Genomic DNA, 27427 nt, shown 5'->3' on the forward strand with positions numbered 1-27427 from the left:
TTACACAATTAGTAGGCAGTAAATCTAACATTCAACCTAGTGTTACCTCCCACACCACAAATCACCTGGGAGAAGTGGGCACAACTGTATGTAAACATCATTAATGAGAAGAAAAGATGACAGTTATGCTGACCTATTTCTTTTTTTCAGGTTCAGTCATTTTTAGCATCACTTGATGGAGAGAAGCTGGAGGTCTTAAAAAATGACCTAATTTCCATTAAAGACATCTTTGCAGCCAAAGTATTCGAGAATGAAGAGAATCAAGAAGTGCAAGGTAAAGAAAAATAACCAGATAAAATAGCAAGACAAACTGTTGGTGTCATCCTTATGAAGCTGCCGTTAATAAGCACAGCCCTTTAAACAGGGCAGAGGCACTAATTCGGCACTCCTCTAACAGAGCTCTCCTGCTCACTTCCCAACTCTGTGCCCCTGCTCTTGTCACAGGAGCTGCTCACACTGACCTGCAACCCTCCCTTCCTCTGGGTGGGAGCTCCTGAGTCAGGCATCTTTACTTCTCTGATGTCCAGCATGTCACAGGCACACAGCAAATGCATCTGATCGAATGATGAAAGAGCACAGTGCACTCAACAGGGGCCCTAATGGCTCGAGTTTATGCTGCAGTGTCGAATTTTTTGTCTGCACGTGGAAGTCGTTGAATGTGGTTGGCGTTGATGGTGGGCAGTCTTTGAGATTTCCTTTCATATTTTTCTTCGTCCTTTTAACTTCTGTGTGTAGGAGTTAGGCTGTATTTGTAAGTGGCCTACCCTTCCCCCTGAAAGTGCAGTTCTGACAAAAGCACACAGTACCCCAGGGCCTGGAGGGTCAGGTTGTCAGTCACTGCAGTGAGCCAGATGCACCCTCCCACGATACGCTTCCAGCCAGATGATGACATGACCCAAGGAGACTAGAAGCGATCTTGTGAGAGGCGAGGCTTCCTTGAGAGGGGCCAAGATGTTTTCCAGGTTGGATGTGCTTAATGATTAGGTTGTCCATTTGGGAGCAGAATCTAGTAAAGCATTTGCTATGTACTGGAGAGTGATTGATGTCAGCACCATGCACTGCAACTGCCATCGTTTTGTGTAGGTTATGCTGAGAATTTAAGCAACCAGGGACACACAAGGCTGGCTTCTCCTAGGATCCTCTGAAGGGTCTTACATGCAACATTTTTACTACTTACTTGCTACTCGGCCTTGAACAAGGTATATAACCTTTCTGAAACTCAGTATTTTACCTATACAATGGAGAAAGTGATACCTATTCCCAAGGGCTATTGTAAGGATCAAATTAGATAATATATGTAAAAATGTATATTACAGTGCCTGGCACATGGAACTGCTCAGTGTTAGCTGTTCTAATTATCAGACATGCTAACACAATGCCAGGAAAATAGCGAAGATGCAATAAGCTATAGCTTTTATTTACAATTGTACTTATGATAATGTACATTCATATCATCCAGTCTCTGGAAGCATTTTGTGATACACACCTTTAAAAAGAAAGTCACTCAGTCTGTCCGACTCTTTGTGACCCCATGGACTATACAGTCCATAGAATTCTCCAGGTCAGAATACTAGAGTGGGTGGCCTTTCCCTTCTCCAGGGGATCTACCCAACCCAGGGATCAAACCCAGATCTCCCACATTTCAGGCGGATTCTTTACCAGCTGAGCCACAAGGGAAGCCTAAGAATACTGAAATGGATAACCTATCCCTTCTCCAGGGGATCTTCCCGGCCCAGGAATCATGTACCGGGGTCTCCTCCATTACAGGCAGATTCTTTACCAACTGAGCTATGAGGGAAGCCCGATACATACCTTTAATCAAAGCTCAAACACAGGAGCACAAATCCTTCAGCCTAGATGTTCAGGGCAGTATCATTCTAAGCATTTGCAAACTGTCATTTAAAAAATATCTCCCCCCTTATTCCCACATACTGACCTTCTGTGCCTTCAGTTTAATGAGATTTATGCTCATTGCATCAAGATACAAGAATCAATTACACTGCAGCATAGAAAAAGGGCAGTATCAAAGAGACAGTTGGAGAACAACGTTTCTGAGCATTTGCGTGTTGCTATAAAGTCACAAAGGATGACAGCCTTGTCTTTGGTTTAATAATGAAGAAACTAAGACACTGGCTGTCAAAGGTCCTATGGTTTGTATTATGGACCCAAGATGAACCAATGTAGATGCCTCTTTTCCAGAGCAACAATCACCAACAAATGCAGGCTGTTTTTCTTCAGCCTCCATCCTACGGGGGGTGTCATTCAGCACAGATAAAAAGAGGATCCCTAACATCAAAGAAATATTATTGCCTGTGTAAGTTAAGGCAGCATTGCACCCCCGACAAGTACTATTTCTTGGAGAGGACACTTGATTCAAACTGTTAAATAGAAAATGTTACTTCATGTGTTGTGTTCCAGTCTTAATACAGAGCTTCAATAAATGGGGATTTTTGAATATGACCAAAAAGCAAATTGCAGTCTTGAACAGCTTGCTTAGGAAATGGTAGATTCGTCTCTCCTTAAGTGACGGAACCCTGTTACCTCCCATAATACAATATGTTCATTTTCCTAAAGGAAATCTCCAGATTATCAAAACACTACTAATTTTAATTAATTTAATAAATAGATGTCATTTAAATGCCTAAAGAAGAACAGGAGAGAAGAATAGCAGGGTTGTCATTAAATCAATCCAGGTATGATGGAGTGTTACAAGCTCCAGAAAGGTGAGGGATTAACTAAAAGCTGTCAAGAACAATCTCATCAGTGAGAGCAAGTAGACAATCCAGGAGCCAAATTCTAGGAGAAACCAGAGCTTTTTCATCATATTTTTTCTTGTAAGCACTTATATTTCTATAATACCTCTAACACCTAAATAATTTATTTGATCATCTCAGAAAACATAATAAACTGTCATTTTTAGATAAATTTAATATTGGGCTCCTCTGTTTTTAATAATGTTAGCTAATGATTTGCATGTTTGTCTTTCCAGCAACACGTAATTTTATTACACTGCCATGGGTCTCTAATTTGGTTTCCCACTGTTGTAAGGAGATTTTTAAAAGCTATTTCCTCTTTTCACTGCCTTGGTGAAAAACTTCTCAGCAACATGTACAGACCAAGAATTGTAGTAATAGGTCTTCTTTGTTGCAACACTCTTTATCATCTGTATTTTTATCTACTTTCATTTTTCTCTGTGATGATTTTCCTAAAATGTTTGCTCTAAGTTATTGGTATATTTCTCTGTTTTATGAAACAAATGCACATTTAAAAACTGGAGATACACAGAGTACATATATCCTAATTTAGTATGGATTACTTTCAAATATTTTTAATCTCCCTATGTTTATATCTTTGTAGCATATAACAATATCGTTATATAAAACTTTAGTGTTTACAAAATGCTTACACATTTGTTTTATTTGGCCCTTACAATAACACTAAAAAGGAGATGGGTGGGTTTTCTTATCCTAAATTTACAGAAGAGGACGTGGAAGCTAAGAAGCCTTGTGACTGGCCCCAGTCACAGAGCCACTAACTGCAGGAGCTAGGGAAGAACTCCAGCCTCAAGTCAGGCTCTTTCTGCCTACACAGATGAGAAGGACCACGCAGTTGGGAAATGAGAACCTGTGGGAACTGCCCTTCTAACTTTGCCCACTTAGAGAGGGTGAGACCAAGACCTCTGACCAGCAGAGAGAGAATCTCAATTTTTGATGGAATCCCATTCGCTTTCTCTCTAATTCTCTCTTTGTAGGCCTCCAATTCTCCCTTTTTCTGCTTGTGGCTAATGCCTTTCTTATCCTGGAAGGCTAGGTTCAAGCATCACCTCCTTCTGGAAGCTTTCTTAATACCCACGATCAAGCTTTGCAACAGCCTGCTCTATCTGAGCACTCGCCTTACGGATTTTTATGATTTGCTTGTATCACTTCACCATGGACAAAGACAGCCATCTCTCGACCCCAGGGCACATGCCTCCCTCTGCTGGCCACAGCTACCCTGGCCCCCATCCATGTGACTCACTCCCCTACTCCTCTGGGCTCTTACTCAAAAGTTACTGTCTCAGCTGCTCCCCACTGGAGATTCTTAACCCCCAGCTGTCCCTATTCCTCTTCCTTGGTTTCTTCTTCTCCATAAAGCTTCTTTCCTGACTTATATGCTTTCCATCTCTAGTATCTTTATTGATCTGCTCCCCGGTGAGAATAAGTATATAAATTCTAGGGGATGATAAACTGATACAGGCCTGGCTATCTTGACAAGCTGCTGATTAACCATTTTGTCTCTAAAACAGAAACAAAGACAGGCGGACAAGTGTTAGCTACAGAATTTCTCACACAGCTCAGGCCTCTCTGAAGCTGCCATCTTCACCCACTAACGTAAGCCAGGTATTTCCTTCTCATGGGGTTTTGAGATCATGTAGTCAGGCCAGACCAGAGAAGGCAATGGCACCCCACTCCAGTACTCTTGCCTGGAAAATCCATGGACAGAGGAGCCTGGTGGGCTGCAGTCCATGGGGTCGCTAAGAGTCGGGCACAACTGAACGACTTCACTTTCACTTTTCACTTTCATGCATTGGAGAAGGAAATGGCAACCCACTCCAGTGTTCTTGCCTGGAGAATCCCAGGGGCGGGGAAGTCTGGTGGGCTGCTGTCTCTGGGGTCACACAGAGTCGGACACGACTGAAGTGACTTAGCAGCAGCAGCAGCAGCAGTCAGGCCAGACAAATGATGCTTTTATACTGTAACCTCTCCTCACCCCAGACTAGTGATACAACCCACAGTGGAATCAATTCTTTTATTGATTTATTTTTTATTAAGGTATAGTTGAATTACAGTGTTGTGTTAATTGCTGCTATACAGCAAAGTGACTCAGTTATATATGCATTCTTTTTCGTATTATTTTGTGTTATGGTTTATCACGGGATATGGAGTGTCGTTCCCTGTGCTGTGCAGTAGGACCTTGTTGTTAATCCATTCTATTCATATATATACCAGTTTGCATCTGCTAACCCCAAACTCCCACTCCTACCCTCTCCCACCCACCTCCGCCTTGGCAACCAGTCTACTCTCTATGTCCTTGATTTTGTTTCCGTTTCACAGGTAGATTCATTTGTGTCATATTTTAGATTCCACAATAAGTGATATCATATGGTGTTTGTCTTTCTCTTTCTGACTTACTTCACTTAGTACGATAATCTCTAGTTGCATGAAATCAATTCTTTAGCACTAATCAGAAACTTTAAAAATGGCCTCAACTTGTAGATTCAAATGAGAGATAGAAGATAGTAACTTTTAAAGATCTCTCCTTTTTATTGCCCATCAATGAGATTAATTTTATTTCATGTATATGACATGCTATATAATCAATATATTAGTAAATATGGTACAACTGATTAGTAAATTATTTTTCAATAAATATTCATTTTAATCACCTGTTATGTTCCAGGCACTGTGTTAGATTCTCTGGATTCAAGAATGAGCAAAACAAATACCATCTGTACTCTCAGGTAGCTTCCAATCTGGAGGGAAGACATACCATTATGAAATATTGTATGACCAGGCAGGTCCTAGGAAACCAGAGAAGTTTCTCCAGAGATATGTTGTTATAGGTATTAAGATAAAAGTAGATGATCCACGGAGACTAATTCTGCTTGCTCAGCACTGTGGCTCTGTGGACACAAAAGGGCGCCCTGGGGTATCATTAAGGGTTGCAATGCTAAGCATAACAATACTATAAGCCTTAAATACAGTGTTGTCCCAGGGCTCTCAGGCCTGAGAAATGTCATTAATTTGTTTACGCAGTCATTCAACAAATCGCTGCTGACCGTCTATGCCTGTTATGGTATACATGGTCCCTCCCTGCCTTCATGTGCCCTTCAGTCCAGCCCGGGGGCGCCCCAGCTAGAGCTGTGAGCAGCAAGGCTTTACCAGCCCCCCGCCCAGCTGCAGCCTGCTACCTCGCCACTGTGCTTGAATATCCAGGCACGGCTCATCTTCGCCCGGCAGCTGGAGGGCGGGCTGCTGCCACCCCCAACTTGTACTCTGACCGCAGGCTGTAAGTTTGGGGGAGCTGCCACATTCTGCAGGATGAAAAATAAATCATGCTTCTTACTTCTGTCATTTTCTATTTCCAGGCATAGAAGAAAACAAAGAAGAGTTTGCTAGCATGCTTACAGAGCTTCTCTTTGAATTACATGTTGCAGCCACACCTGACAAACTCAATAAGGTCAGCCCCATCTGAGTCTGAATGTTTGTTTGTTTGTTTAAAAAGGTCTTGGTTGTAAAATTCCAGAGATTCACCTGAAATAGAAAAACCCTCAAGCCCCAAATGGCACGTGGTGCGAGAGGAGTCCCAGGCCAGCAATTAAGATTTGATGAGGCAACATCAGGAAATGTAACTGTTAAGAACATGCTAGGCTGTGTGATGAGACCTGCATTTTAGTTGCAGCTTCACTGGTGTGATCTTGAACAAGTCACTTCTCCACAAAATAGGATTTTATTCAAAGCAGGGTTATCTCCAGCCTACGGGAGGAAAGAGGCTGAATTGCCAAAGGGCTTTTGCAAGTTCCATCTCCTTTCGCCTCGAAAGTGACATGCCAGAATCAGACAGAGAAAGCACACCAGCCAGAGCCAGGTCACCCGCATGACCCTTCCCACTGGAAAGCTGGTGCCTCGTCCTGTCTAAGATCTAAGGCCATCCGGGCTTTCACGGTCTGGCTTCCTCTGATAGTAACACAGGATGTTTTGCAAGTTCGTACAGGTCTTGCTATAGCATTTCTTAATAAGGTCACTGAGCATTAATTACTTAAAATGGCGTCATTTCCCCCCTTCTCTCTCTCTTTCTTTTTCTTCTTTTTAACAATGAGTGATTGACACGGGTCCTCACTCATCAAGGTGAGTGAGGAAAGGGCAGACTGAGGCAGGGAGGTGCAGAGATGAGTAATTCTTTATCTCTGATAGAGGTCACCAATTCTGGCAGGTCAGTGACTTGAACACAGTGGGGAAATTGCCTCATTCATCTCCGTGCAGCAGCTGCCACTGCTCAGACAGTGTGTGTGTGGTGCCTCCAAGGTCTCACTGGTTTACTTACATAGTCAGGTAAACCTTTGTCCCTAAAAGAGGACACACCAAGGGTAGTTTTGTTGGATTTTGTCTCCCCAAGTCTTCTCCCAGTTAACTTTCCATCAACACTCTGTGTTATGTGTTTGACGTGCAAGCTTTCAAATGAGAAGTCAGTTTCACACAAGCTCAGATAAAACTTAAGCAAACAGCTTAAACTGCAATGCAAAAGCTAGTGAGTCTGCCCTTTGAAAATCCAGGGAATAATACATAGGGAAGGTGGTTTCTGCTTGGTCAATAACTTTAAAGGCCACATGTTGCTCAAATTGCACTCATGTGAAATGAAATTAATCAAAGTTCTCTCCTCCCCCACTACCACCCTGAGGTCAGAAGACCTGGCATGGCTGGAGAGGAGCAGAGCCATCCTTCATCTTCCCAGTGTGATACATGATTAGGTTCATGAAACACTGAGGGCTTCATGAAACATGGCAGAAGAAGAGATTTGCTTTAGCAATGACCCTGGCTAAATTTCATTTATGTATATATATTTGTATGTATATATTCTATCATGCTTTTATAGTTGGTCAGGAAAAGTGAAAAATATACTATGGCTTTTCCACAGTGACTATCTGAATATCATTTTAGAATGCTTTCCAAAACTTTCTCTGGCCCTGCGGTATTATCTGCATACATTCTTTCTATTATGTCCCTTTTCTTACTGTATTTTATCAGAAAGCAACAACAAGGTGTCTTTAAGGAGGTTGAATAATTGCCCCACCACTCTTTAAACGTACCGAAAACCACCCTTCATGGATTAGGATTTGATCCATGTCATGGGATTGGCTTTTGTGTCTCTGTATTTGTACAATAGACATATTGCTTTGGTTGCGGGGGGGTCCTTTGCAGGCCATGAAAAAAGCTCATGACTGGGTGGAAGAGGATCAAACTGTGGTATCAGTAGATGTGGCTGAAGAGTCAGAAGACAAAACTGAGAATGAAGAAAAGGAAGAGAAACCTGAAAACCCTGAAGAAGACAAGATGAAAGAAAAGACAAATAAGACAGTCGAGGTAAACATGTTACAGATCATCCACCTAAGAGCAGTAATACGTACATTTTATTAGCAGCTTAATTGTAAGTGAGGCAAAGCCATTTCATTTTCATTTGTACCCTATTCCACACTAATATGAGTATTAATGTAATAAACACTAAGATCCCTCTATGCCAAGACATTTCATGACTTAGCACAGATATTGTAGCCTTCCTCCATAGCTTTACGATTATAATTTAAAGGAAAAAAGATCTTTAAGAACATAGTTGATTTATTCTTCAGGGTAAAATTCCATCCTGTATGCAAATTTGTAACCGTAAAATGTCTTTATGCCCTTCAACTAATGAGGTAATTGAAGCTTTTTTGAAAAAATTTCATTTCCATAGTTTTTATTCTGTAGTTTAATAAATTTATATGTGCATAATTTAGAAGCTGCCTGTGTTAAAAAAATGCGTTTGCAATAACTTTTACATTGAATTTTAGATAAAATGCGTTTGCAATAACTTTTACATTGAATTTTAGATAAAGAAACTTACAATTTAGATCACTCTAAAGAAAAGCGTATACTGAGGTCTATTCATTCAGCCATCCTTCTACACGCTTTCTTGCGTATCTGCCTGTTATGTGCCCAGCATCACACTGAGAACTGGGGCGTGTACATGTGTGTGCTCAGTTGCTCAGTTGTGTCTGAGTCTTTGTGACTCCATGAGCCTAACCTGCCAGACTTCTCTGTCCATGGAATTTTCCAGGCAAGAAAACTGGAATGGGTTGCCATTTCCTTCTCCAGGAGATCTTACCTACCCAGGGATCGAACCCATGTATTTTGCATCTCCTGCATTGGCAGGCGGATTCTTTACCAGTTGGGCCACCGGGGAAGCCCGAGAACTGGGGACCCAGCTATAAAGAAGGATTGTCATGTCCCTGGGACCTGGTGACACTTCTATTTTATGGTAGCATTTCCATTTAGAATAGTCTACCCATTAAACTTCGGGTAATTTTTTTAAGGTCATATTTGTTAGGTTTTCTTCCCAAGAATTATTTAATTTTTTTTTAATGTCACAAGATCTTTTAGAAAGTATCTGCTCAGTGAGTAATTTTCTGACTTATACTTTTTGCTTTCAGGAAGTATATATGCTGTCCATTGAAAGCCTGGCAGAAGTAACAGCTCGCTGTATTGAACAGCTTCATAAAGTAGCAGAATTAATTCTTCATGGACAAGAAGAAGAAAAATCAGCTCAGGACCAAGCAAAAGTTCTGATAAAGTAAATGTTACTTTTAATTCTTATTTCTCAAATTTTATGTATTTGTGTCATTCAAACGCACACAGACCCATGTACACCTTTGGCTACTACAGATTCCAGCTTCATGTCAACTAGTTCCATTGTTCTGTGGTCATCTTGAGAAATAAGGACTCTCTTAAGAAATGAACATGCTAGGGAGAATAGTAATAGTTAGCTAGACATTCCAAGAATTATTTTTGGAGAGATTTAAGGGAATATACCTTAAATCATTCAGAGCTAAGTATTTGTTTTAGTAGGTCAGGGTCTTGGAAGTACAAACTTTTGAAGATAATTACATTTTCGACATGCCACACAAATAGAGAAAAGACACCTTAATGGAATTCTCAGGTAGTTTCATAGAAATATACAAACCACCCCCACTGTTCCTAGGGACATACACCAGCTCTGCATATTCTGAATCTGGCAATGATGGTCACTATTGTAAGCCAGGTCCCTGTGGATTGCTTGTGTGTACATATTTGCTGTAATATGTTTGTTCTTCAATAAGCTACTGTTATTAGTTTATCTAGTGAAATAAAAATGTGTATATATGTAATGTTATATACATGAAAATAGCTGGTATCAAGTGTTCATTAAAATAGTTGATTATGGAAGTGAAGAATAAGCCATTAACTTTTAGGCACATGACTATATACTGTGGTATAGAGAACTAACACAGATCCAAATGCCCTCTCATTATTATAAATATATAGACACAGGGGCCAAAATAAAGAGCCTCCTAAAATATATGGGTGCACGCGCACGTGCACCCACACACACGTCTGAACACTTTCACTCAACTAGTCTTCTCTTATTACTAAATTCAGCAATGTAGGTTGGGCAGAAAATTTTTAGTGGAAAGACCTTCCCCAAACTCATTCTTAGTGTCTTCGGTGGCATTTTTCCTCACTTGTCCAGATTTGGCAAATCTGGTTTAGATTTTCATATCTAAATATGTGGAAATCAAAGATATTATAAGCCCTGCACAATCCTGCCCTTAAAATGTGTACAAAGAATATGCACTTGTCTCAGTGTAGCGGGAAAAGGAAACAGTAAATAGGAAAAGTTTAAAGTATTGAGGAAAAATCTGAGTACTATTTACGTTGGTGATTTGAAAGAGGAGGGCTGAAGTCAGAGGTTTGAGTATGGAAAGCAGAGCCGTACCCTTAGCTCCTTTCCTATTCCCAGCCCCTGACTGTCCCAACCTTACCAAGCTGCTCCAAAAAAAAACGAAGTAAGGCCTCATATATGTCTGTATAATAAGTGCCTTACCATCCATGTGCCCAAGAACATAGGCAGAACTACTCTTTGCCATCTCCAGCCTTACTCCTGACCCTTTTTTGCAGATAAGTCTTGGATGGGTGGATGGGTGGAAGGGGGGATAGATGGATATAAGGCAACATACCTGAATACACAGTTTAGACACAACCCCTTATTTATCAGAATGAAACTTACTCCCACTGACATCACTAAATCTTTTAATGTGTAAGATTCTTAACTTGGAGTTATTGTTTTGCTAATAGTATTTTAATCACTGTTCATGTAAGTATATATACTTGTTAAAAGTGGGGGGGATGATTTGGGAGAATGGCATTGAAACATGTGTAATATCATATAAGAAACAAATCGCCAGTCCAGGTTTGATGCAGGATACAGGATGCTTAGGGCTGGTGCATTGGGATGACCCAGAGGGATGGTATGGGGAGGGAGGTGGGACGGGGGTTCAGGATTGGGAACACATGTACACCCGTGGTAGATTCATGTTGATGTATGGCAAAACCAATACAATATTGTAAAGTAAAAAAAAATTGCAGTCATGGGCTTTCCCTTAGGGATTCTGTTGTATAGCATTTTGTTTATTAGGGAAACAGTAGCTACTATAAAAAATAAATCCTTAAATTTTAGTGGCTTAAAAAAAATTGGGCAATATGCACATTGTTAGGTAATTAGGTTTTCAGTTTTTGTCATCATCTTCTATATTATGACAAATACTGCTTTGTTAAATATTTGTATCTACCTTGTGTTATTTTCTTGGGGTAAAGTCCTACACATAGAAAGGCTGGAATAAACACAGAGTTTTGATGTAAGTCTTAAAAAACATATTCTATAGTATCTTTGATCTGAGGTGTCTCATAAAAACATAATCAAGATATAAAGAGACATCTGAGTTTGAATTCCAGCTCTATGATATTCTTGTCCTAAGCAAGTTACTTAACCTTCTTAAATGTCAATTTCTTCATTTATAAAATGGGAATAATCACAGACCCTAATGAAGCCATTATGAGGATTTAATGTGATTATGCATACAAACGTATTTAACATGGTACCTCAGTGACTGTTCATTATTATTTTCAAATGACCAAAATGCTGGTCCCTTGGCAATAGTCTTAAACCCCTACACATGTGGAACTCAAGCCTGGTAATTTCCTGCATATGTTTTTGCTTCTAAAAAGAGGTAGGGTGAGAATTAGATTAAATTGTGACTGTGAGTCATGGAAGAATACTAAGGGAAATTTCTACAGAGCATCTTCAAACTTGTGTGCCCTTCTTTTAAAGGAAATTCTGTATTAGTATCAATAATTGCATTAACAATCCAATTATTTTCCCTTACTAAAAATCCCCAAATCTCTTTTTTTTCCTTCTTTCAGATTAACTACTGCAATGTGCAAAGAAGTGGCCTCCTTATCAGAGAAGTTTACAAATTCTTTAACCACTGTTGGGGTAAGACTGTAATATGGGCTCTTTTTTCCACCTTTTTTTAAGGGAAGGTCTGTTAGGCGCTGTGAGATGAAGTAGAGGACGGAATGCCTTCTTTGATAGCTCCACAAGCAGAAGTGCAGCCAAGACATTTACTAAAATGAGGCTTGAGCATCTTCTTTGGCAACAGGTGGCTCGAGGCTCTCATCCGATTGAGTTCTAGACGCGACCGTATCAGTTATACAAGATATCGGGTGGGTTTTCAAAACATCTCTGGGTCTCATTTCCTTCATTTGTTAAAGAAAAAATATCAAATGAAGATTCCTTCTATTACTTAATATCTGTGATATATAATACCAAAATCTCTATTAAAATAATTCATTCTTAATATTCACATTCACTTGTCCTCAAAGCTTATTTTATAAGCCACACAAGCTTTATTGTTACACTTCAACTTTAACCAAAAGAAAAAATATTATCAACCAATCTGTAGAAGTGTTTCTGTTCTCAAAGTAACAAATTTGAGAGGTTTGGCATTCCTTGGAGATGTGGCTTCTGGTTATTTTCTTGAGAAATCAGTCATGTTATATAACTCAACCTAGTGGGACTGGAGGAAACAGTGGAAGTTATTCCTTTTCAAGCTTTCCACTTTTCCTTTAAGGCCCTGGATGCAAGGGCAGATGGTTCTTTACATGAGAAACAGCAAGTTTTGCTTCCTGTCTTAGCTAGGGTGTTTGGGTAATAAATGTATTAGTGTCCTAGGGCTGCCTTGACAAGTACCACACACTGGGTGACCAGCACAACCTCAACTATTTAAATCTGTAAAGCCCTATCTCCAAATAAGGTCACATTCTGATATACTAGAGGTAAGGCCTTCAACATCTCTCTTTGGGGACCACAATTCAATCCATGACAGGCAGTAAAGGAACTTTATTAAAGGTGGTGGAGATGTATGAGCAGCTGTGGGGACTCCTCAGCACAGGTCATGTACCTTCTCTCTGGAGCGTTGCTATTAATATTAATGTGACTCAACTCCAGCAGTTCCCAGTTCTCTCCCTTCAAATTCCAGGATCCTGGGTGAGAAGGTTTGAGAGGCTCAATAGCATGCCTCAGATATCCATCTGGTGTCACCAGTGGTGACCGAGGACAGAGTCATTGCATGTAGACCTACCTGGCTGCTGCAATGCACCTCCCCTCACCCCAGGAGAAGGGCAGTTCTCAAAAAAAAAAAAAAAAAAAAAGCAGAAATGACTGTGGACTGACTGTCAGGAGATGTATGCCTCCCACACTTCTGTAAGTGGCTTAGTTAATAAAGGATGAGCTACATACCAATGATTCATTCTGCTGTCAGAGAATATGGTCTGCCTCTCCTATTTTACAAAACACCAGCTTTTAATATTTGTCTGATTTTAAGCCTTCAGCAGCAGAGCTTCACTGTAAGCAGGTAGAGTGAAGGGGGCCTGCAGGTAGAAGCTTATTCATGGAATAGGCTTGACAAAGTGCATTTATGTGCTCAGCATTGCCTAGGTTAACTGATGCTTGTCGACCTTGGTGTTACTGCTAGATTTACAGAGAGGTGTGAAGTCTTAATCAGAATGGAATGACCTTGGTGACTTGGCTTCCCACGGCTCTACTGTATCTTCTTCTCACTCTTTCCACTTTTTTCCAGTTTACTACCTGAGACACTGAGTCCCGGAGGGGTGAACTAATTCACCCAGACTTCTCAGTTAGTCTCTCAACTCCCAGTTGGCTGCCCATCAGACTCAGGAGGCAGACAGCTAACTGGCTGTCTATGGTTTCCTAGTGATGAGGATATATATGTCTTTGTGTATATGTGCTCTATGTTTTTTATGATTCATGTTAAACATGAATTTATTTATTTATTTATTTTTAATTGAAGGACAATTGCTTTACAGTATTGCATTGGTTTCTACCAAACATCAACATGAAACAGCCATGGGTATACCTATGTTAAACATTAATTTATTTACATTGATTGGTAATATTCATGGTATTGCTTTCCATTCTCTTTAAGGTAGTGTATTCCAACACAATGCTTCTCAAACCTTAATGTGCAAGCAAATAACCTAGAGATCTTATTAAATGCAGATTTCGATTCAGTGGGTCTTGGATGAGCACTGAGAGTCTGCATTTCTAACAAGCTCCCAGGTGGTAGTAGTGCTCCTGATTCGTATCCTACTTTTTGAGTAGCAAAGTTCTAGCAGATAAGTATGTACTTGAATGAATATACACACAAAAATGAATGAATATACACACATATACACATAAAATACACACACACGCGTGTCCGAATGTTTGTATATACAAAATCAGGAATACACAAATTATCGTTTTGAAGAAGGAAAAAACCAGATCTAAAGATAGTTTATGAAATGCCATCTCACCACAACAGTACCTCTCATCTTGTGCTGTAATAAATCATTCACATCAAGTCATTGTTTCTGTTCTCTAAAAGAGCCATTATTCATAACTTGAAGTTAATGAGTGTATATTGCTCTCCAGACTCTATTTAAATTGCTTGCACATCTCATTGATTCTGAAAGCCAATGTCATTTTATTGCCCTCATTTTGATTATAATTTAGAGGTTTATTGATAATCAAATAAACATGAAAGCAAACCATAATGGATTTTCTGGTTACTTACTAAAATGACTAGGTTTTTAAAGAGTTTTTTCCCAAGACTCCATTATGCTTTCCCCAGTAAGACATTACTTAGCCCTCAGTAGAGTAATGTCAATGAAAGTGGGCTGCTCTGGGAAGATAGACTTCATTTATATCCTTTTGTTTACCATAATAACATTTTTCGAGTACCGTGAGAGAAAACAGCCTATTAAGATTGCCGTCTCTCTTTCTAGTCCCTTTAATTATTTATTGTCTAAGAGTAGATTGAACATTTTAGATAGAGAGGACCGTTGATTAATGGACCAATAGCAGACGTAATAATAATGGTTACGTGGACACTAACACTTTTTGAACACCTGCTTAACACCGAACTCTGTATTCTGCGCTTTACGTATATTTATGTTTTGCAAACTGGAATCTGCCAACCTGTTTGCAAGTTATATTCAAGAGTGTTTTAACTTTGCTGCCAACCTAGAAGACGTACCCTAAAACCAAGTACCTGTGCTTGCATTTAAAAGAAAAACAGACAGACTAGGGCTGGGACTAGGGAGGCAAGTAAAGGTACTTAACCTGTCTACCAAATTTAAGGGGACCATCTCTCAAAAAGAGACAAAGAGACAACCTTAGTCATCTAGATAGATGCAATATTTTAAAAATCAAAATGAACACCAAAAGTCATGATGAACAAAATATAAAAATTTTAAGTAAAGACTGAAGCTGACTCTGTCCAGCTCAATCTCACTCACCTCCCCCTAATCCCAGACCTGCTACAAGATTTGAATGGTTTAAAAGGTCTGAGTTTAAATTTCTAGCTACATGACCTTAAATAACTTGCTCAACCTTCCTGATTCATATTTTCTCATCTGTGAATCAGAGTTATCGTGGTCCCTGCCTACCCCCTAAGATTTCTGTGGAAATTAAATGAGATCGTGTAGGGGAAGCACCAAGTATGAAGCCTGATGTATAGTAAGCATCCCACTTCTCCCCTTCTTCTCTAAGAGATCCCTCTTAAAGCCAGCGTCTTAACACTTTGACAAGCCTTGGAGTACAAGCACCTAATCTGTCAATTTCATACTTTTGATTCCACAGAGCAACCAGAAGGCCGAGGTCCTTAACCCCATGATCAATAGTGTATTGTTAGAGGTAAGTGGCTGCCCAGAGAGAAAATGCTTCTGAATTAAACCAAATGTTAGAGCTACACGTTTTGTCTTTCTCCCAGGCAGCAAGTATTACTGCAGTTCTAAATTTTATCGTCTACAGTCTTTTCTGAGTACATTTGTATAGTTCAACCAGCTGTAAACCCTCGAGTGAAACAACAATACCTAATTTTCAAGAATTCCTGATTATAAAGAGAAATGCTAAGCTTGCACATTATTTCTGTCGCTGTTTCCTCTGGCAGAAGCACATTTCTGCTGCCAAGTTTGACACCAGATTTAACACTGTGATTATTGGCTGCAACGAGGGATTCTTGCTCAATGGTGATTTTTTGTAAAACTAGGAACTTCCCTCCATTCACAATAAACTTGGGTTTAGCCGGGTCTAAGCTCCAGACTGGCAACAAATGACAGGTAAATATTTAGCATCTGCCCATTCACTAACCAGAGGCAAGATCCTCTGTGACCACTCACTCCATGGCCTGCCCACCCACCAAGACATTGTAACATGGATATGCAGCTGCCCCACACAGCTGTGGCTTTGCCAGAAGCAGCGGTGTAAAATAAAAGAAAAGGGACCTAGGACGCCTCATTCTTGACCCATAGGCGCTGTGTTTCATCTGTGGCTAGTGGGGGAAATGCTTCTATTACGAATCAGCCATAAGGAACTGGCACTTCTGTAGCCCCATGGCACCCAACTGAAGCTGCAAGGTGCTGACAAGTTAAGTCTGAATATAAGCAGTGCATATACAGTGGTTTCTTGCTCTCTGAAGTACCTGTCAAATGCAAAATTTGGAAATTACAAAAGTGAGGGAGGGCTACATATAAATATATAGCAATGCACTTGGGAATTGGGTCTTACCTTTAAGGAAGACTACCATGGTACAGGAGTAACGGTGATGACCCTGTTACTGCTTAAGACTCAGCCTCCCAGAGGGATGGAATTGACATGCAGGGAAGATTCTGGAGGACAGAGCTAAAGGAAATCCAGGCAATCAGAGGCAGAACGTGGAACCTGAAAACCTTTTCCTTGGCCACCCAAAAGGCCTTAGCAGATGAATTACTGTCGGTCATGAAGAGTATGAAGTCAAATCGTTTATTCATTCCTTTGGTGGAAGTTTTCTCCTGTTTTAATTACCTGAAACTTTAAGTGGTCTCTTGTGGAATACTGTCTGTTAGAGCACCCACGAACATGAATAACAATGTCAAATATCCAAACCAAGTGGAGGGTACCAACATGAATGGGAAGATGACAGTATTCAAGGATTTGCCATGAATAATTGCACAATAGCTCCAGTAACCCATTATTGTTTATTCATCTATACATGTTAGTCACTCAGTCGTGTCTGACTCTTTGCCACCCCGTGGACTGTAGCCCACCAGGCTACTCTGTCCATGGGATTTTCCTGGCAAGAATACTGGAATGGGTTGCCATTTCCTTCTCCAGGGGATCATCCCAACCCAGAGATCGAATTCAGGTCTCCTGCATTGCAGGCAAATCCTTTACCATCTGAGCCACGAGAGAAGCCCTTCTTCATCTATAGGTTAGGACAAACTACAGCCTCTTTCATGCTGTGCTTTTGTGTTATTTCAAGGCAATGGGACTGATCTGGAAAAAGGATAAGTAAGACTGGACATAATGGGTATTGATTATACACACATAATCACCCTAAAGTGTAAATGTTAGTCACTCAGTCATGTCCAACACTTTGTATCCCCATGGACTCTGGTCATGGGATTCTCCAGGCAAGAATACTGGAGTGGGTTTCCATTTCCTTCTCCAGGGATCTTCCTGACACCAAGGATCAAACCCGGGTCCACTGCATTGCAGGCAGATTCTTTACCATGTGAGCTAAAGGAAATATACCCTAATATACCCTAAAAGTCTATGGAAATGGCTTGCCTCATTATAAGTGAATTCTCCTCTCTGTTAGTGTAAATAATTCAGAGCTGGTTGCAAGCCATCCAACAAAATGTGTTTATATATGCTTTAAGCAACAGCATTAAAAGAAAAATATTCTAAAATAGTGTGGGGTTTGAGGAGAAGAACATTATCAAATGGGAAGAATTGTCAAGCTGGAACTCTGACAGTAACCCCTCAATGAGTTTTCTCCATTCCCAGGGCTGCAATAGCACCACATATATACAGGATGCCTTCCAGCTGCTGCTGCCTGTCCTGCAGGTTTCACACATCCAGACCAGCTGTTCCAAAGCACAGCCGTGACCTGGCCAGACTTCATCGTGTTAAAGGAAACGGTGAGCCCTGTTGCTCCGATGTGCATTTCATGGAAGTTTTCCATGCATCCAGCCACAGACGCCCGTTTGGCAACACTGCAAGCAATTTTGCACAGACAGTATTGAAAATGCAAGTTTAAAGACAGTATCATTTCTCTTAATGTATATGGTTGTTTTTACAAATAATTATGTTTCTTTTATGTTAATTTAAACTTTAACAGCTTTGTATTGATAATTTCCTTTAATCTAGAGTTCACTCACAAATATTCATTTCCATTTTCCTGGTTAAGCATGTTATCTTTGGCAAGTCATGAGCGGACCCTAGACTTTAAATTTCCACTTTAAATTTTCCCATTCTTATAGTATGACTTTAAATCCGTTCTTATAGTGGACTTAGTTTTATTATATAAATGCCATGGGCAGAGATAACACTACTTATAGATTTTTACCTATTATAGTGAAAGGGGAATATAGGTGTCTCTTTATAGTCATTCATTCTTCAAACAAGCATATGTTGAGCTCCTACTGTGTGCTCACAGTAGAAGAACATGATCTCACCCCAGTAGAAACAGATATTCTGAAAGAGGACTTAGACAATCATTCTGAAAATGCTTTACAATACTAATAACTTTTCTAAACCTTAAAAAATTTGACGAACAAGGTAAATAAGTATTTTTTAAAATGTTCTACCCCTCAGCAGATTGGATTTTTTCACATTCCTTGAACTTTTTTATCCAAAACTTTACATATGGGATGAAAATACATATGATAAGGGATACTAAAGAATATTTTGTTTAAAACTGACTTCTTATGACCATAAATACATAATGGCATAATCACAGAGCCGGCAAGTATTTAGATAGAATATTAGAGGGATTACAACACAGTAGACCCCCAGGACTGCACTTTAAAATCTACTACAGTTGAGTCAAGCTATTCCATGAATACACAGATCACACTCCCTGGTGGCAAATGCCATCATTGCTTCTAAAGACAGAAAATATTGATGTGTGGATAAGTAAATGATATTACAATCCAAGAGGCTGCACCGAAGACCCTGCAGCCTGGAGAGGCATGGTCAATGGGCCGTTGTCCCCTCCAGCCCCAGTGCTCACTCTGGGTAGGAGTTTCATACAACATTCTTGCCTGGGAGCCCCAGTGACATCCTTCCCAGGTGCTATCACCAGGGGTCTTACCCAGTGACTCTCTTCTGGTGAAACAAAGCTTGTACGTTAGCCTCATTCATATTTGCTTTTATTCCCCTGGTAGAATAGACCAACTTTTGTTCCATATAGGTAAAGTAGGGATCTTTTCATATCATCCTACTTCTTAGCAATTTATTTTGCAATATCCTGCATTTCATTTGTGAATCTCCTGAAACAGCCAAATGGAAAATATAAGAAGTTATTTATAGTCTGGAAAAAAATTCTCTGTAGAATCAATTAAAGGTGGTTTTCCCTACTTGCTTTTTGATTGCCTGAAATGTTTCTGCTGTTAAATCTCGAGAACAATTAATTGATGACAATGTTGGATTTGCCTCTTCATAAATTTTAGACTTTTTATGTATAGAGCAGAGGAAAGGGTTGAGATTTACAATTTCCTCATATCAGAGTTTTTTTAGCATCAGGTGAACTTATAGACGTTAACAGGAAATATAAAAGAAATAGATAGTTGCAAAGGGGCTAGAAATTAGACTTTAAGCCTTCACTCATTTAGTGCATAGCAAAATTTTTAATCATGAAATGAAATATAAATCTACAAAAGAATAAGAGAATTATTTTTTAAGTGGTGACATTATTTGCATTGCACTTATATATCTTTTCAGAGAAGGCAATGGCATCCCACTCCAGTACTCTTGCCTGGAGAATCCCATGGATGGAGGAGCCTGGAAGGCTGCAGTCCATGGGGTCGCACAGAGTCGGACACGACTGAGCGACTTCACTTTCACTTTTCACTTTCATGCATTGGAGAAGGAAATGGCAACCCACTCCAGTGTTCTTGCCTGGAGAATCCCAGGGACGGGGGAGCCTGGTGGGCTGCCGTCTATGGGGTCGCACAGAGTCGGACACGACTGAAGCGACTTAGCAGCAGCAGTAGCAGTATGTATCTTTTAATGATAGGATGTGAGGATTGCCAAGTGAAAACACAGGCTGAGAGATGATTCCTGGGGCCTAGCTCCATGGTCTGTGAATTACATTATTTAAGAGAGAATCATCATTTAAAATATATCCACTCTCCAGGATTGCTCTCTTTCAATACTGTTTTTCACCATCACTTTTAAATAATTTCTTCTTTGCTTTGCTTTAAAAGCTAGCAAAGCACATGATCCAGATCTGAGCAAATGTCAATCAGTTACTGAATCAATGATTTAACAGACTTACTCTGAAAGTTTTGTATTCCTTCAATAATCCTTTACAGAAATTGCGTTCATTTCAATCTATGCAATTACCCTGAACATGCGTGCCAGCCTTCTTTTTTTTTTTTCTTACATCAAGTGCAAAAGAAGTTCTAGTCTAAATAATGAATGTAGTCTTGTGCCTATGCTTGTGCCTTATTAAATAAAAAGCTTCAAAAGCATATTTCAAATTCAAAGCAAAATGCGTCCAAGAAAATTGCTTTGGGGTATTGATACATGCAGCTCTAAAGGGCAAAATCCCAACTCTTAGAGGAAAGTATTTAATCCTGAACTTCAGACAAAAGCCTCCCTTTCCTCCGGGTCTCACACTGGGCTGTACATCAAGCCCATGGTTAAATGAGCCATGTGGCTGGATGGGCAACACCAGGGATGAGCCGCTTCAGCTGCACCCACCAAGGGGTGGACCATGGACCTCAGCTGCAGAACTCCAAGGGGAAGAGGCACCTTGGACAGATTACGTCCAGATTACGTGAGAGAAATCTGAACCCAGAAATAAGTGTCTCCTGTGTTTTGTATTAATAGAAGTCAGCTGCCCCAAGGTGATCCCATATCTGGAAAGTTAAATTCTGCACAGGCTGCCAGGCTGTGCTTAAGTTAGAAACAAAAGCAGGCAGATTCCAGTCACAGCCATCCCAGAGCTCTACGACATAACGTCTTAGGAAGTAATTCAGCAAAAATGTGAAATAAGCATGTTTCCCTTCTTTCTTAAAAAAAAAATGTATACATTTGTAATATGTATGTATGCTGAACAGATGGGGTGGATCATACACATGACTTTAATTCATATTTAATTTTATAAAAGCAGTTATTCTTCAGGGTCAAGCTAGTTTTTTGTAATGTCAAAATTGCCCTTTGATCTTCCTCTTAAGCGTGCCCTGCATTCTGATATTCAGATCCAGGCTTCAACTTGGTTTCTTAAACTGTTGGTTTGTAAAATCACATCAGAAGAAATCATAATGAAAATTCATTTCAGAACTGCAATTTTGCCTTGATTTTGTAGTTGATTAAGATTCAAAAAGCCATCAGAGTGGATTCAGACCAGCCATTCTTCACATTGAAAAAACAAAATCATGTAGTTAACCATTTGTTGTATTTTTCTAGCTATCTCATAACTTATTCAGCTTTATGTTCATTTTCTGTATATTTAAAAAACTTCCCCGGTGGCTCAGACAGTAAAGCATCTGCCTACAACGCGGGAGACCTGTGTTCGACCCCTGGGTTGGGAAGATTCCCCTGGAGAAGGAAATGGCAATCCACTCCAGTACTCTTACCTGAAAAATCCCATGGATGGAGGAGCCTGGTAGGCTACAGTCCATGGGGTCTCAAAGTCGGACATGACTGAGCGACTTTACTTCTGTATATTTGCCTGTAATAGATGCTCCACTGCAATGTCTGCTGTTAAACAAATCTGAGTTCTTTTGTGTGTATACGCGCTTAGCTCCTGAAAATCATCTGAGTTAGTCTACCCTTTGGGCATTTTACTTTTAGCAATGATTAGCTTATTACAGCCCAATAGTAAGAAATTGATGGTGTTTCTGATATTTCTGGTGTCTAGAGCCATCATAGACTGGGAATAGAACCTGATTTTGTAGGATAAGAATTTTGTGTTGGAATTAAAGCTGTTACCTTTGTCTGGATCAGAGAGTGTTTTTTCTCTGCATGAGCTGTCAGCCAAAAAGCAATAGGATTATGTCTGCCTGTGGTCACTGCTGACTCACTTGAAGGCCTGTGTCTTCTATTAGTCTCAAATAAATTCCATACTGCAAAAGAATAGTATGTATATTTCGTATATGACTCCCCTGAGAACAAAAGTTTAGGGTGATTCCCACGTGGTCTGTCTCCCTGCCCTGGGTTTTACCACTAGGTTTCTAGAGCTGCCATTTGGCGGGAAAAGTCAGCATAGAAGCCAAGAGCAAATGGATGAAACCTTGGCAAAAAAGCAAAACTAATTCTCTGCCTTTGAGTCCCTGCCATCTTGATCCTTTTTCTCTCTCAGGACTTTCTTGACAGTCATTAAGAGCCTCTCTTCTAAGATAAGCTTTTCACATCCTCTCCTCTTCTTCCCTTTCTCCTTCTCTACATTTATATTCTCCTTCCCCATTTACCTCACCAGAAAACAATCCAGCCAAAAATCTTCAATAATAATCATTAATGTGTATTTACTGTGTGCTGGGCACCGTGCTGATTGTTTTGTATATATCGTCCCATTTACTCTCTGTAAGTACCCTAATGAGTAGATACTACAATTTCCGCTGCCCAAATGAGAACATTTAGATGCAAGGAATTTTAGAACTCATCTAACCTTACACAAGTGGTAAAACAGAGCCAGGATTCAAACCCCTGTCATTTTGGCCTAAACAGTTAGTATTGTAAACTCTTCTGTAGAGCCTCTCAGCAAAAGATAAAACTAACATGTTCTTTTTAGTTATAGCTGAATACTTATGTGTTTAGCTCTCTTTATACTGTGAGGTGGATTAGTAGCTGAAAGATTTGGTCTTCTGCTGTGGTTGTTTCCATGCAACTGAGAACACACCGGGGCCAAAGAGACACAGAATGAAGCCGTGCAAGGTTATTGGGCCCCTGGGTGCTTCTCACAGCAGGCCTCCGCACCTCTTCACAGATATTTACATCATGCAGCTCCCTGGTCAGCATCAGCACTGCAGCCTGTTTCACAGGTGCCTTTGATTGTCCTAAAATGGTTCCATTTCCTCCTCCTCCCCTGTCACTGGTGCCAAGGAATCCCATTTGTAAATCGCCACCCTTCCTGGAAATCCTTAACGCTCTACTACCTACTTGGAGCTTGCGTGGTTTTATGCTTCCCTTGCCTTGAAGATTACCAATTTTAGGCAGCCTCTCTGTTGAATCTTTAGTACCATGGGCTGCGAGATACCGATAAGTATTTTAAAGATGCACTTGGTAATGCCTGCTTGTCCTTGAACTTGGTGCTGTTCCCTGTTAAGCCCAAGAAATGGTGGTGGTGGTGGTGGTGATAGAGATGATGATGGTGGTGGTGGTATTGGCAGTGATGATGATGACGATGGTGGTGTTGACACTGACGATGATGGTGGTGGTGGTGATGGTGGCTGTAATGACGCTGATGATTTTGGTGGCGGTGATAAAGATGATGGTAGTAGTTATGGTGATGATAATGATGCTGGTGGTGACAATGTCTTTATTCACAAACTACTTAACTATGTTACAGACACTTTACCTCCATGGTCTCAATTTAATTCCCAATATCATCCTTATGAGATAGCAACTATTATCATACTTATTTTCCAGATGAAAAGCAAACCTCAGAGAGATTAAATAATCTGCCTTAGATTATCCAAATGATAATCAGAAGAGATAGGATTTATATCGAGGGAGTATATAAAATGCTAGCCAGAGCCCCCAGACAAGCAGATACCTGGTCATAAAAAAAGTTGCTCATTTTCACTTGGGTTGAGTTCTTCTCTTCCAGCTAATACCTGGGCTCTTTCTCTAGCCAGTGGCCTCAGGCAGAGACAGATTGCTCCACAAATCTCCCTGTCAGAAGCCTAACCACATTTTTCCTGCCGATGCCTCCCAAGAGAAAGTGGGTAGTCTATGTGTCCCATTCTCCCTCATGTTATAAATCTCATGCTGAGCGATCCATTTATCACTGAAAACTGTGATCGCCTCTTAACACTTCTGCAAGAAAACTTTAGTCTGCTATCCTTGGGGAAAAAAAATCTGCTGCTAAGAAATGTGATGAAGGACGAGAAACCAATGATGAACTGCAGGACAAAAAGACTGGCCATTTCTGTCAGAAAGAATTATTTGGTCCTAGAGGGCATCTTAGTCAGAGGATATAGGGCATCTTATATATAGAGGATAATTTTCTTCTAGACAGCTTCACACATCCCTCCTTCACTTCTTTGGGCTTTTTAATCAAAAGCCTCCTTCTTGGTGAGGTATCTCCAGGTCAAATTTCAATCCTCCCAATATTCCCTTTCCCTGCTTTGTTTTTTTCTCCTTAGGATATATCACTGTCTACCATCATTTATATCTTACTGCTACTGAACCAAGGTCCAACTACTCACCACTCAAAAGCTATTAAAGAAGCTGGATTAGTGGAAAGGAAAGCTTGATTTTGGATGCTAGTAATGGGGAGGGGGAAGATGGACGCCAACTTCTTCCCAACAGTCAGGGAATAAGAGCTTTCATAGAGAGAGAGGGCTACATGCAGAAAGGGCACAGTCAGCTCTGACAGTCATCTTGAGATTGGTCATCTGTGGTTTGACCAGTGTCATCGTGATTGTTTTAAGTACAGCTAATCTTCAGTTCTGGGGTCAGTGTGTTCCCATTTCCTTGAGGCCAGTTCTCAGAACTGTGGCTGCTATGTCATGGCTATAGTCTGGGCATCACGTGGTTAACTTCTCCACTTGGTGGGGGTGTCAGCATTTATAACACAGCTGACAGGATATAGCTCAGAATATTATCTGCAGCCCTTGAGGAGGAACGAAAGGTCTTTGATTATGCTTAGTGACATCATTATTATTATTTGGTCTCCTCTGACTGCTTTCCTTCATTTCTGCATTTTCTCACTTCTCTGGTTAAACTTATTCTTTGGCTAAAGTTTTTCCACAGACAAAAGGCAGGCTGAGAACATGGCTGGGGGGGAAGGACCATAAGGTCTTGCTCTATTTCATTACTTGTCTGTTACTTGTCTGTTGTGTTAGGATTTAATTTCCATGAGACAGGAATTTTTTGTCTGTTAATATATTCCCAGCATGCAAAGCAGTGTTTGACTCATAATAGGGGCTAAGCAGTGATTTGTTCAATGAACAAATACATCAAAGTCTTAAGTGTTCAATCTGTAAACACTGAAAGAATGGAAACAGGTGTATGATAGGGTAATTAATGATGGAGAATATCTGGCCAAGTTAATATTAACTATAGAAATCCTTGTGTCCATGTTAATGTTATATGGTGTTGGAGCATAAATGAGCATGATTTAGGCGCTTAGAAGTACATAAACATTTTTTTTTTCATTAAAGTAAATGGAATTTACACTTTTCTACTAAGAAGAATTCACTCTATAATGGATTTTTCAAGACTCTTCATCAGGCAGGGGTAGCCTATAGTGAGAAATTAGAACCACCTATTTAGTAACCACCCTTATTTGTTAACTATGGTCTACCAATACTATGAGATATTATGCAATGGTTAAAAAAGACTAGAAAGAATGTGTCTTAGTCTGTTTGGGCTGCTGTTATAAATATACCATAGACTAGATGGCTCAAACAATAAACATTTATTTCTCTGGATAAGATCAAGGTACTGGCAGATCTGGTGCCTGGTGAGAGCCCACTTCTGGCTTTGCAGATGGCTGTCCTCTCATTGCATCTTTACATGGCAGAGAATGAAGAGACAGAGGAAGCAAGCTCTCTTATGTCTCTTCCTATAAGGGCACTGATCTCATTCATGAGGTCTCCACCCTTACTTGTAACCTAATTACTTCCCCAAAGCCATCCTCCAAATATAACCACATTGGCTTCAACATATAATTTTGGGAGGATATAAACATTCAATCCATAGCAAGATGGAACAGCTGTCTGTACTAACAGAGCTCCAGAATCACTGCATGAAAAAAGAAACCTGTGGCATGGTACTTATAGTATATTTATCTCAAATAATATGTGCATACACATAAATATACTACACACACATACACACACACACATTCCTGGAAGAAAGTCTGGAGAGATACACACAAAACTATTAATGATGCTTATGACCAAAGATGGATAGGGTTGTAGTAGGATTGGGAGAACTTCAGAATTTGACATAATAATCAAAGGGAACTCCAGTGTTATTTGTAATATTTTTATAATGAAAATGTACTAATGGATGACTTATGTAGTGAAATTTTTAAAGGTCAAAACAAGAAGGAAAAGAAAATAGCTTCTGTTGAAGAAGATAAGAGGATAGGGTCCTGCCAGGGACTTAAAGTGTAAAATACAAAGGTTATTTTTCAACAGAAGGGCCATAACTGTGAGTGAGAGCATCTTAATGATTTGGATTTCTTTGTCATCAATGTGCCTATAAAGCTCTAAGACAATTCAAAGGATTATACAGATCTCTCCTTGTTTTCTCAGAAAAGCCCAAATCAAGTATTCCAAGTGCATAGTTTGTAAAGATTGTGATGATATAAACAGAAAAAAATTGTCATTTCAATCTCACTGGAAAAAGCCAACTTCCTTAGCCAAATAGTGTAGTGTGTCTAATCTTCCTGCTAAACCTGAACAATTCTAGGTCTATGTAATGACTACAGAAGCAATTTCAGAAACTTCTGGAGGGAAACACCACACAAATGAATGAGTCTGTGGTTCCCGGTTATTAGCTTGATGCCCAAATGCTTATCATATTTGCAAGAGGCAGTTTACAATCTGCTCATCTTGACAAATGTAGCCCAAGGGGATTTAAATCCCTGCATTTGCAATTTCTATCTCTTCCTCTCCAAATTTATGGAGAAATGGTAGACACGAATAATGTGTCAGGGATGAATGAACTGAGGTCTCTGTTCCACTCCTGCAGCTCTATTTCACTCAAAGGAGAGTAATAAATAGAAAACAAAGAAAAGTCTCAGCAGATAATGAATCTGAGTCCTAACGACCTTCCCTAACTACAGAAATGGATTGTAACTTACTTGGCATTGCCCAAACTATTTGATGCCTGTAGAGAAGTATGAAAATATTTTTGACTGTTTAGGGCCACAGCTGGGCATTTTAAGTATGTCCTCTATGATTCATGAAGAGTCAAAACTACTCTTCCACAAAAAGGTGAAAGTCATCCATCAGTGGTAATGGAAAACTTGCTTCCAACCTGCCCTGTCTATTGCCTTGATGGTGGTGTGATTGATTATTAAGGAGTCTTG

General features: G+C 40.0%; 1 protein-coding gene across 6 annotated transcripts in view; it reads left to right on the forward strand.

Moving 5' to 3' along the window:
- FAM114A1 (family with sequence similarity 114 member A1) overlaps window positions 1–22163 on the forward strand; it is a 67739-nt gene extending 45576 nt beyond the window's left edge. For 5 of the 6 annotated variants that reach the window (XM_070791298.1, XM_070791299.1, XM_070791301.1 and 2 more), the window contains 7 exons: window positions 151–274; window positions 6128–6219; window positions 7959–8120; window positions 9224–9363; window positions 12030–12102; window positions 15811–15864; window positions 17998–22163. In XM_070791298.1, the coding sequence (XP_070647399.1) occupies window positions 151–274; window positions 6128–6219; window positions 7959–8120; window positions 9224–9363; window positions 12030–12102; window positions 15811–15864; window positions 17998–18099 (747 nt within the window). In that variant the 3' untranslated portion in view covers window positions 18100–22163. The remainder of the gene's footprint in view (window positions 1–150; window positions 275–6127; window positions 6220–7958; window positions 8121–9223; window positions 9364–12029; window positions 12103–15810; window positions 15865–17997) is intronic. The other variant, XM_070791303.1, reaches the window with a different exon arrangement.
- Window positions 22164–27427: the final 5264 nt, after the last annotated feature.

Source organism: Bos indicus, chromosome 6 (genome assembly GCF_029378745.1).
Source record: "Bos indicus isolate NIAB-ARS_2022 breed Sahiwal x Tharparkar chromosome 6, NIAB-ARS_B.indTharparkar_mat_pri_1.0, whole genome shotgun sequence".
NCBI lineage: Eukaryota > Metazoa > Chordata > Mammalia > Artiodactyla > Bovidae > Bos > Bos indicus.